Genomic DNA, 12,545 nt, shown 5'->3' on the forward strand with positions numbered 1-12,545 from the left:
TTCTTCTCTTTCTCAATTTTTTTATACAGTTTCTTTGAGACATCTCCGTATATATGCCAATGTGTCACAAAAGGAACAACTGGTGCCACCTGTTAGCAGAGTGAGAAAATTTTTCAAGTGTTCCATTGTCCATGCAATATCGTAATTTTTGTTTTGTTTTTCAATGATTATATTTTAGTGGTTATGGTAAATATTTGAATGATATGTGAACAACAAAATATATAAATGAAAGATTATATTTATTTGTAAACATTCTGTTAATCAAAAAGAGGGCATGAGGTAGGGCAAAGGCATTGTTGTTGAGCAAAGGGTCGCACAGTTAATTAGTGTCTGACAGTGTGTATGATCAGCAGTGCTGGGTAATGGCTCTGCTCTGTGAAAGAAATTTGGGTCATCATAATTAAAGTGGCAATATACGGAGAGGATGGAGCAAACCATGCAATGTAACTATAATGCACACTTAGCCCTTAAGTGGGCATGGCTATGTATCAACAAATAACATTTTCTTGTACCATTTCATTGTTGTTTTATAATTCAGAGCCCACACCTATTCTTTCTTAATTACTTCAGTTAACACTCCAAGTGAGGAGTAATACAAAATAAACAGTGAACTACATGGGAAAAATTTATGATCTGTGCAAGAAAATGACTCGGATTATGAGCTAGCAGCAAAGTACCACAATGAGGCAGTTGTCTATAAGATAATTAATGATAGAATAAGTGGTTGGGTGGGATCCCATGGAACTGCACTGTGTAATGCTTAGAGTGGCTCATTAGTGTGGGGTAATGCCTGTACATGGGAACAGAGTGATATGATGAACATATATTTTGTTATTGTTTGATTAAACAGTGCTTCAGATGGTGTAATGTAAGGTTTATTATAAATTCTGATTTTGCTCATACATGTTTACCTTTGTGATATAAAGACTTCTGTTCTTTACAAATGTACAAAATATGCCGTGCGCCTGCTCTTGTTATGAGAAATGGTGGACCAGCTTGAGGATTAATGATAATGTAGTGTGCATGAATGAGTGTGTGAATGTTTATCTATGGATCAAAGCAAAGATCTTATACTAGGTGTGCACATGGATCATTCCCAGCATTCTTGCTTCCACCATCTTATTAAGTGGCAGACCCGAGCACAGATCTGCTTAAAGGCAATGAGGTGTTCGATTGAGGGATTCTGCTTATGGTGTTGGGAGCCCACCTGTTTTCCTTAACGGCCTCGACAATTTCTGAGGTCCACCAAGGTACTACATAAAGACACGGGGAATCCTGAAGAATAGGGGATCACTAGTCTGAATGATGTTTCCTGTTGTGTGTCTCTTTGCTCCACACATTTGTCTGCTACAGGTGAGTGGTTTCCTTTCCCTTATTTTACATATTGCTCCATCCGGGAATTTCTATTACAGCCATTATTTATTAGCTGTCTTAATTGAATTTTCCTCTGATACAACTAACTAGTTCATTTAATTTTACCTTTAATCTTGAGATAGCAGATACTTAAACCTGATCAAACTATAACCAAGTGGGGGGAGGGGAAGAATTCTGATGATAGTTCAAAATTTTCATGACAACTTCATCATTTCATTGTGATGCTTTCGTTAGCTTTAAAATTTTTCAATCTTAGCCTCTTAACTTTTTTAATTTTTTTATACTCCACCTATCAAAATAGATGCCACTCTGACAATTGTGACATATGGTACTTAATCATCTTCCTCAGGCCAAATTCTCGTCACCTAACAACTTCCATTCTGAATAATACTCCTAATATGTTACTGATCCCCGACATGAACCATGGACCTTGCTGTTGGTGGGGTGGCTTGAGCGCCAGAGATAGTTGTACCGCAGGTTCAACCACAATGGTGGGTTATCTGTTGAGAGGTCAGAAAAACGTGTGGTTGCTGTGGAGGAAAAGCAGACTTTTCAGTAGCTGTTGGGTCAACTGTCTGGATGACTGATTGATCTGGCCTTGTAACACTAACCAAAATGGTCTTGCTGTTCTGGTACTGCTGAGCAAACAGTACAGGGAATGAAAGACAGATTTATAGTACGGTACAAATTAAAGTACAGGGAGAAGAAATAAAAACTCTACTTCTTTACCGATGACATTGTAATTCCGTCAGAGACAGCAAAGGACTTGGATGGGCAGTTAAATGGAATGGACAGTGTCTTGAAAGGAGGACCATAAGATAAACAACAACAAATGCAAGACAAGAATAATGGAATGTTGTAGAATTAAATCAGGCGATGCTGAGGGAAATGGACTAGGAAATGAGACTCTGAAAGTAATAGACAAGTTTTGCTATTTGGGTAGCAAAATAACTAATGATGGCCAAAGTAGAGAGGATACAAAATGCAGAGTGGCAATGGCAAGAAAAGTGTTTTTAAAGGAGAGAAATTTATTAACGGTGAATATAGATTTAAATATTAGACAGATTTTTCTGAAGGTATTTGTATGAAGTGTAGCAATGTGGATGTTAAATAGTGTAGACAAGAACAGAATAAAAGTTTTTGAAATGTGATGCTGCAAGAGAATACTGAAGATTAGATGGGTATATCACCTAACCAATGAGGAGGTCCTGAATTAAATGAATGAGAATAGAAATTTCTGGCACAACCTAATTAGATGGGATCTGCTGATAGGACACATTCTGAGACATTAAGGAATCATGAATTTTGTACTGGGCGAAGTGTGGGGGGTAAAAATTATAGAGAGAGATCACGAGATGAATACAGTAAGCTGATTCAGAAGGATGTAGGATGCAATAGTTATTTGGAGATGATGAGGCTTGCACAGGGCAGAGGAGCGAGGAGAGCTGCAGTAAACCAGTCTTTGGACTGAGGACAACAGCAACAGCAGCAGCAGCAGCAACAGCAACAACAACAACAACAACCACAACACGAACACTTAACAACAACAACAACAACACGTTACTCACAAGCTACACTAAAATTTCAATGTATCTGCAGCTTTAAAACAATAAAAATATTAATGGATATAAGATAAGGGCCAGTGTTGTTGGTCTTCAGTCCTGAGACTGGTTTGATGCAGCTCTACATACTACTCTATCCTGTGGAAGCTGCTTCATCTCCCAGTACCTACTGCAACCTACATCCTTCTGAATCTGCTTAGTGTATTCATCTCTTGGTCTCCCTCTATGATTTTTACACTCCACGCTGCCCTCTAATACTAAATTGGTGATCTCTTGAGGTCTCAGAACATGTCCTACCACACGATCCCTTCTTCTAGTCAAGTTGTAACACAAACTTCTCTTCTCCCCAATCCTATTCAATACCTCCTCATTAGTTATATGAATTACCCATCTAATCTTCAGCATTCTTCTGTAGCACCACATTTCGAAATCTTATATTCTCTTCTTGTGCAAACTAGTTATCGTCCATGTTTCACTTCCATGCATGGCTACGCTCCAAACAAATACTTTCAGAAATGACTTCCTGACACTTAAATCTATACTCGATGTTAACAAATTTCTCTTCTTCAGAAATGCTTTCCTTGCCATTGCCAGTCTACATTTTATATCTTCTCTACTTCGACCATCATCAGTTATTTTGCTCCCCAAATAGCAAAACTCCTTCACTACTTTAAGTGTCTCATTTCCTAATCTAATTTCCTCAGCATCACCCGACTTAATTTGACTACATTCCATTACCCTCGTTTTGCTTTTGTTGATGTTCATCTTAAACCCTCCTTTCATGACACTGTCCATTCCGTTCAACTGCTCTTCCAAGTCCTTTGCTGTCACTGACAGAATTACAATGTCATCAGATTCATGGATTTTAATTCCTACTCGGAATTTTTCTTTTGTTTCCTTCACTGCTTGCTCAATATACAAATTGAACAACATCGGGGAGAGGCTACAACTCTGTCTCACTCCCTTTCCAACCACTGCTTCCCTTTCATGCCCCTTGACTCTTATAACTGCCATCTGGTTTCTGTACAAATTGTAAATAGCCTTCGCTAGCCTTCGCTCCCAGTTTTACCCCTGCCATCTTCAGAATTTGAAAGAGAGTATTCCAGTCAACATTGTCAAAAGCTTTCTCTAAGTCTACAAATGCTAGAGACATAGGTTTGCATTTTCCTTAATCTAGCTTCTAAGATAAGTCGTAGGGTCAGTGTTCCAATATTTCTATGGAATCCAAACTGATCTTCCCCGAGGTCAGCTTCTACCAGTTTTTCCATTCGTCTGTAGAGAATACGCGTTAGTATTTTGCATCCATGACTTATTAAACTGATTGTTCGGTAATTTTCACATCTGTCAGCACCTGCTTTCCTTGGGATCGGAATCATTATATTCTTCTTGAAGTCTGAGGGTATTTCGCCTGTTTCATACATCTTGCTCACCAGATGGTAGAGTTTTGTCAGGACTGGCTCTCCCAAAGCCGTCAGTAGTTCTAATGAAATGTTGTCTACTCTCGGGGCCTGGTTTCGACTCAGGTCTTTCAGTGCTCTGTCAAACTCTTTCACATAGTATCGTATCTCCCATTTCATCTTCATCTACATCCTCTTCCATTTCCATAATATTGCCCTCAAATACATTGCCTTTGTATAGACCCTCTATATTCGCCCTCCATCTTTCTGCTTTCCCTTCTTTGCTTAGAACTGGGTTTCCACCTGAGCTCTTGATATTCATACATGTGGTTCTCTTTTCTCCAAAGGTCTCTTAATTTTCCTGTAGGCAGTATCTATCTTACCCCTAGTGAGAAAAGCCTCTACATCCTTACATTTTTCCTCTAGCCATCCCTGCTTTGCCATTTTGCACTTCCTGTCAATTTTGTTTTTGAGACGTTTGTATTCCTTTTTGCCTGCTTCATTTACTGCATTTTTATATTTTCACCTTTCATCAATTAAATTCAATATTTCTTCTGTTACCCAAGGATTTCTACTAGCCCTCGTCTTTTTACCTACTTGATCCTTTGCTGCCTTCACTACTTCATCCTTCAAAGCTACCCATCCTTCTTATACTGCATTTCTTTCCCCCATTCCTGTCAATTGTTCCCTTATGGTCTCCCTGAAACTCTGTACAACCTCTGGTTCTTTCAGTTTATCCTGGTTCCATCTCCTTAAATTCCCACATTTTTGCAGTTTCTTCAGTTTTAATCTACAGTTCATAACCAATAGATTGTGATCAGAGTTCACTTCTGCCCCTGGAAATGTCTTACAATTTAAAACCTGGTTCCTAAATCTCTGTCTTACCATTATGTTATCTACCTGAAACCTGTCAGTATCTCCAGGCTTCCTCCATGTATACAACCTTCTTTTATGATTCTTGAACCAAGTGTCAGCTATGATTAAGTTGTGCTCTGTGCAAAATTCTATCAGGCAGCTTCCTCTTTCATTTCTTAGCCCCAATCCATATTCACCTACTAAGTTTCTTTCTCTCCCTTTTCCTACTACTGAATTCCAGTCACCAATGACTATTAAATTTTCATCTCCGTTCACTATCCGAATAATTTCTTTTATTTCATCATACATTTCTTCAATTTCTTCGTCATTTGCAGAGCTAGTTGCCATATAAACTTGTACTACTGTAGTAGGGCCAATGTTAATACCTTGAAATCTGCTAGGCACTGCTGAAATCGGTTTCCTGATTGTAACTGTCGGACACTTATTCCATTCATGACGAGTGCTGTTCTCAATATCTCCAGTAGCTTCTCCCACTAAAAAACAAGAAGGAAAAAACACTGATAATTACAAGGAACACAAAGGTTGTTCATGAGGTAATTCAGACACTTTAGAAAAATGGAGTAATGCACTACATCCTGCACTAAAGTTAGTGAGGAATGAAAAGCTTAGGATGTTGTATGTACTGAAGCATTTGTTATGAATGACTGATTTATGAAACAAAGAACTTTACATATATCAGAGCAACGCATCATAAATCCACTCTCTTTACTGAGAAGAGTACAGCATCAATTCTTCTTGAGACATGCAGTGTTTTTCACACTGTGGCATGCACATTACCTTAAACATAATAAGCAGTTCCTGTTATCTGAAAGAATGAATTCACATAAGCATATGTGCCACTGTTGAAGCTCAGATTATTTACTTGTACCACTAAACACTGCGTGCCCACAATAGCTTTATCATGAAATGTAGCGACATTTGTGTCTGTGTCCAGTACAGAAGAAGAGCCTGCATCCCAGTCAAGCTTAACACAGAAAGCAAGTCATCTATGACAGGCATTCTTCTGGCAGTTTTTGTAACTGAATTTATTCGTCTCTATCTTACACTATTCAACCAGCTCATACTGACAGAAAATATACCAGTATTGAACACTTGCCTGCAGTCCACTGTAAATGATATGTCACTTCTAGGCCTCCTTTCCACTGAAGCAAACACAAGTGTATGTGCACCAGTGAATGAGGAACTCTCTGGTGTCAATGCCAGGCACATGGTATTCAGCTGATTGTGGGTTGCATTTGCAGATATTTTACTTTGATCCACTGGTTGTTGGTTTTAGAGTAAACTAACAAAGAAAGTCTGTGTCCTTCCCACTTCAGCACTAGCTTTCTTATGATAAACAAAGTGCACTCACTTTAGTGCAGTACACTGTTTTTTGCACGTAAACTATTTGTTGTTATTTATTGAAAGTGATTTTTGTGGTGATGGAGTGGCCGGATGATGGTGTACTTCTATTGACAGAAAAGTCAAGAGCCACAGGTGCTTGTGGGATCCTGTAGATGGACTGCATAAAATACTTTAAAAAAATTATGCTTGGCGAGAAAATGAACTCCCTACAATCTTCTTTAAAGAGAGAAAGGCTTAAATAACATACAACCTCAGGAATGAGTGCAGCAGAAAAGCGTAATTCCAAGCGGTTTGCCTTCAAATCACTGTCATTCCTCCTTGACAAATATAAAATGAGGAAAGGTAGAGGTTTACAGCTCAATAAAATCATAATCATGTAATAACATTATTTTGCATTTATCTGGTTTAATGGGAGCTGTACAAACAGATTTACTCATTCAGCTTCATCATGCCATTTGACCCACATGTTATCTGATTTAAAATATTGTGCAAATTCATTTCATATTTCTGCAAGAAATCTTGTTCCAGGCCGATATGGACAATTTCAACTGCTCTTCTGAAGAACTCCTGTCTACTGACATACTACACCACTCTTCCCCCACCACGTTTACATGTACTGCATAACTGACATTTAAAGTGGTTGTTCTGATGTTTTTGTTTACTTTTGGTTTGTTTCATGCAACTGCTAGCAGAAAAATAAACAGATAATGCCGATTAATCTAAAATAAAAATATATGAAAGACCTGATCATTCTTGGGGCTTACATCCAAGGTATTTGTGTTAATGTCATGCTTTTGCTACTACTTTATGAAATTTAAATACAGAAACAACATAAGTGAAATTTGTTTTTCCTATTTTTCTTACAATAATGTTGTGTTTATCCAACAAACTATAAAACACAAGTAATCAATTAGCCTATAAGGCTGGTCTATCATATATTTTCACATTACATTACTCATTTTAATGAAGGGTATTCCCCTCACTTTTAGGCATACATCAACAAAATACATGACTATTTTGCATACAGCACCACATACTTCAGTTATTACTTCGGAAACGTGTGTTAGGTATACAAAATACATATTTAAGGCTATCATAATTGTTGCTTATTGTTAACAATCACAGTTTTAAGGCCAGCCTCTCTTCTGCTGATATGACTCTTTGATAATTTGTGTCTTACTTTGGAATCTTCAGTTCACTTGCAGATAAAAGAACGCAAAAATCATCTATCGATGTGCGAGTGAATTTCTGGAATAAAGCAAGCAATGGTAGCAGTTGCAAATCCATAAGTAGAGACAAACCACCAATTCTTTCACTCCTGTGCAAAGATTCAGACATACACATTTTTCTTTGTCCACGCCATTTTGCTTTCATGACCAACAGTGTGCTCGCCATACAAAATAAACCAAATTGAATATTTCTGTCCTCCATCATGCTGTACGGAACATACGGTTACATAATTTTACCACAATAATGTTTTAATGAAAGAAAAAAGAAGAAGAAGAAAGAAGAAAAAACACACCATTTGCCTTCTCTTCCATACGCTGTAGTGCGAATGCTGATTTGCAGGCACAAGTCAATGATGATGCACACAAGCAGACCCCCTCCACATTTTCTTGTGTTCACTTCTGTGTACAGAGAGCTTTAGATGTGGGTACCTGTGTCATCAGTGAATCTGTGCTACCCAAAATATTGGGGAATTTCATTGTAAATATCAGAAAACTTTACTTATTTCCTAATGTCCTTGATCACTTTCAAAGTAATCACCTTGTACATGTACGCAACAATCCCAGCATTGTTTCCATTTTTGGAAGCACTCCTGGAAGTTCCCAAGGTGAAAGTGTTCAGGATACACTCCAGTTCTACTTGGATGCCTTCAATATGGTCAGAATGTTGCCCTTTCAATGCTATTTTCATCTTTGGGAGCACTGGGCTAGGTGTGGTGAGATGGGAGAGTGGGGGCCATTGCAATGATGTTTTTGGTCAGGAAATCTTTCACAATGAGAGAGGTGTGTGCGAGTGTGTTGTCATGATGCAACAACTAGTTTTTCTTTTTTCTCAACTGTTGCCATATGTGTCAAACATTTTCCCTCAGTTGCCTCAAAACTTGAAGTAAAATTGCCTGTTGACAGTCTGACCATGTGGAACAAACTCCTTATGCACTATTCCCCGAATGTCGGGGAAAAAATGATTGGCGCTGACTTCATGATGCAAACTTATCTAGCTTTTTCAGCCTTGGAGAAGATGGTGTTTTACATTGTGATGACTGCTGCTTTGTTTCAGTCTTGTAACCATACACCCAACATTCATCGCCTGTTATGACTCTGGATAAGAATTTTGGACACTCTCAATCTCCTTGCATGTCTGAATCCTGAGGTTCTGTTGTTTGATGCTGGGAGGTGAAGGACAAACTTTGCTGCAATTCCTCTCTAGTTCAGTTCATTGGCTAGAATTCATTGACATGTGCCATACGATAGTCCATCTCTGTTACAAAAATCATTAATTGTCTGCCTTCAGTTTTTGGGAATCACATCATCCACTTTCATTATCATTTCCAGTGTCGTGCATGCTGATGGTTGAGCACACTATTTGTCATCTTCCACAGATTCTTGGATTTCCTTAAAACACTTGTGCTTCTCAAATATTCTTCCTTGACTCAGTGCATTCTCACCAAATGCCTCTGTAAGCATGTGATGGGTTTCAACTGCAGTTTTCTTCAACTTCAAACACATTCTGATGCAAATCTGTTGCCCCTTCACGTTATCCATTTCACAATTTGCAGTGCTGAAACATGTCCTGACAAGCAAATCTACAACTCTTATCTGCACCCACCAAAGATGATGCACCTTTGTGCTGCAGTAGCCGAGACATCTAGCACCAGAATGTCTTACTGCTAATGGTCTGACTAGTACAATGAAATTATTGGATATCTTGGGCAGCACCTGAGATGCCGCATGGAACATCTATGATTGTGTGTAGCTAAAAAAGCTGATGAAGCCATCATAGAGATTGGCAACTGATGACCAAGCTTCTCAAGTTCTTGTACAAGAATGTTAGCACTTCCATTTAATCTGGGGCATACAAAGAAAAGGTCATTTGTATTCTATTTTTCTCCATAAAATTTCTGCAGTTTGGAAAGCTTGCAGGCAATGATGGGCAACTCTTATCATCCACACTAGTCTAGTCTATGCGAGCCTCTTCATCTCCGAATAACTACTGCAACTCACATCTATCTGACCCTGCTTACTGTACTCAGGACTCTCTTTAACCCCCACCCCTGACAATTACCTCCAGCACCAAATAGATGAGTCTCTGAAGCCTCAGAATGTGTCCTCTCAATAAAACCCTTCTTTTAGTCAGGTTGTGACATAAATTTCTTTTTTCCCAAGTTCAATTCAGTACCTCATTAGTTATCTGACCTGTCCATCTAATGTTCAGCATTCTTCTACAATACTTTTTTTTACAAGCTACTATTCTTTTCTTGTCTGAACTCCTTAGCATCCAAGTTTTATTTAAGTGCAAGGCTACAGTCCAGACAAATACCTTCAGAAAAGACATCCTAATATTTAAATTTTTATTCATTGTTAATAAATTTCTCTACTTTGTCTGATACCTTTATTTCACTGCCTGAATAGCAAAACTCACCTGCTACCAATGGTGTGCTTTCTGGTGTTCAGCCAAGTTGTTGTTTCCATTTACACACAATAATTCAACGACTGACCCACTCTTTGAGTGCCACGAGTTGTGGCCCGACCAGTGAGCATGTATAACAACACAGCTAACAGCACCCGATGAAGGCAGCCGTGTTAGTTGTTGAAATATTGTGAATAAAATGGAAACAACTCAGCTGAACACCTGCAAGCTCATCATTAATCAGTCACACTGACAAAACATGAGAGGCTACAAAACTTTTCTATCACTTTTAATGCCACATTTCCTAATCTAGTTCCCTCATGACCTATTTTCAAGATGCTATCCAAACCCAGAACTAGCCTTCAAAGTTATTTACATCTCTGTCAGAATTGCAATGTCACCAATGAAATATGTTTTCACTTCTTTTCCTTTCCAAATTTCTCCTTGATTTTTTTCGCAGCTTGATTAACGCACATATTCATGTCAAAATATTCCAACTGAGACTTTAAGCTGATGATTCTATAATACTCACACCAGTCATCATCTGCTTCCTTTGGAACTGGGGTTCTTACTTTTTTCTTGAAGTCTCAGCATATTTTGCCCAACTCTTGTATCTTCCATACCAGGTGGAATGGTTTGGTCACGGTACCTTCCTCCAAGGGTCTCAAAACTCTGAGAGAATGTTGTCTAGAAAAGGTGCCTTGTTTTGACTTATGCTTCTTGTAGTATTGTATCTCCCATGTTAATTTAAGCTACTTCCATTTCCATAATAATGTTTCCTTTGCACAGCACTTCTTTATATGCCTTCCACCTTTCACAACCTTCCCTTCTTTGACAGTACTCACTTGACATCTAACCTCTTAATATTCATACAAGTGCTTCTGTTGTTTCCAATGGTCTCTTCAAACCCCCATTGTCTCCAATGGTCTCTTCAAGTTTCAAAAATGACCGGTATATTTGAAACGGCAATACAAACTAAATGAGCAGCAATAGAAATACACCGTTTGTTGCAATATGCTTGGGACAACAGTACATTTTCAGGCAGACAAACTTTCGAAATTACAGTAGTTACAATTGTCAACAACAGATGGCGCTGCGGTCTGGGAAACACTATAGTACGATATTTTCCACATATCCACCATGCGTAGCAATAATATGGCGTAGTCTCTGAATGAAATTACCCAAAACCTTTGACAACGTGTCTGGCGGAATGGCTTCACATGCAGATGAGGTATACTGCTTCAGCTGTTCAATTGTTCTTGGATTCTGGCGGTACACCTGGTCTTTCAAGTGTCCCCACAGAGAGAAGTCACAGGGGTTCATGTCTGGCGAATAGTATGTTTCGGATAGCCCAAAGCAATCACACGATCATCGAAATATTCATTCAGGAAATTAAAGACGTCGGCCGTGCGATGTGGCCGGGCACCATCTTGCATAAACCACGAGGTGTTCGCAGTGTCGTCTAAGGCAGTTTGTACCACCACAAATTCATGAAGAATGTCCAGATACCATGAAGCAGTAATCGTTTCGGATCTGAAAAACGAGCCAATGATTCCTTTGGAAGAAATGGCGGCCCAGACCAGTACTTTTTGAGGCAGGGATGATGGGACTGCAACATGGGGCTTTTCGGTTCCCCATATGCGCCAGTTCTGTTTATTGACGAAGCCGTCCAGGTAAAAATAAGCTTCGTCAGTAAACCAAATGTTGCCCACATGCATATCACCGTCATCAATCCTGTGCACTATATCGTTAGCGAATGTCTCTCGTGCAGCAATGGTAGCGGCGGCTGAGGGGTTGCCGCGTTTGAATTTTGTATGGGTAGTGGTGTAAACTCTGCCACATGAGACGATACGTGGACGTTGGCGTCATTTGGACCACAGCTGCAACACGGCGAATGGAAACCCGAGGCCACTGTTGGATCACCTGCTGCACTAGTTGCCCATTGCCCTCTGTGGTTGCCGTACGCAGTCGCCCTACCATTCCAGCACGTTCATCCGTCACGTTCCCAGTCAGTTGAAATTTTTCAAACAGATCCTTTATTGTATCGCTTTTCAGTCCTTTGGTCACTTTAAGCCTCCGTTGAAAACTTCGTCTTGTTGCAACAACACTGTGTTCTAGGCGGTGGAATTCCAACACCAGAAAAATCCTCTGTTCTAAGGAATAAACCATGTTGTCCACAGCACACTTGCACGTTGTGAATAGCACACGCTTACAGCAGAAAGACGACGTACAGAATGGCGCACCCACAGACTGCGTTGTCTTCTATATCTTTCACATCACTTGCAGCGCCATCTGTTGTTGAAAATGGTAACTACTGTAATTTCGAAAGTTTGTCCGCCTGAAAATGTACTGTTGTCCT

At 39.3% G+C, this 12,545-nt stretch overlaps 1 protein-coding gene across 3 annotated transcripts in view; it reads right to left on the bottom strand.

Annotated features, from left to right (window-relative positions):
- The window catches only part of LOC126282138 (E3 ubiquitin-protein ligase SHPRH), a 260,470-nt gene that overhangs the window by 18,813 nt on the left and 229,112 nt on the right, over positions 1-12,545 (bottom strand). For all 3 annotated transcript variants that reach the window (XM_049981638.1, XM_049981639.1, XM_049981640.1), the window contains one exon: positions 5,575-5,682. In XM_049981638.1, the coding sequence (XP_049837595.1) occupies positions 5,575-5,682 (108 nt within the window). The remainder of the gene's footprint in view (positions 1-5,574; positions 5,683-12,545) is intronic.

The sequence above is a fragment of the Schistocerca gregaria genome, chromosome 7 (genome assembly GCF_023897955.1).
Source record: "Schistocerca gregaria isolate iqSchGreg1 chromosome 7, iqSchGreg1.2, whole genome shotgun sequence".
In the NCBI taxonomy this organism is placed as follows: domain Eukaryota; kingdom Metazoa; phylum Arthropoda; class Insecta; order Orthoptera; family Acrididae; genus Schistocerca; species Schistocerca gregaria.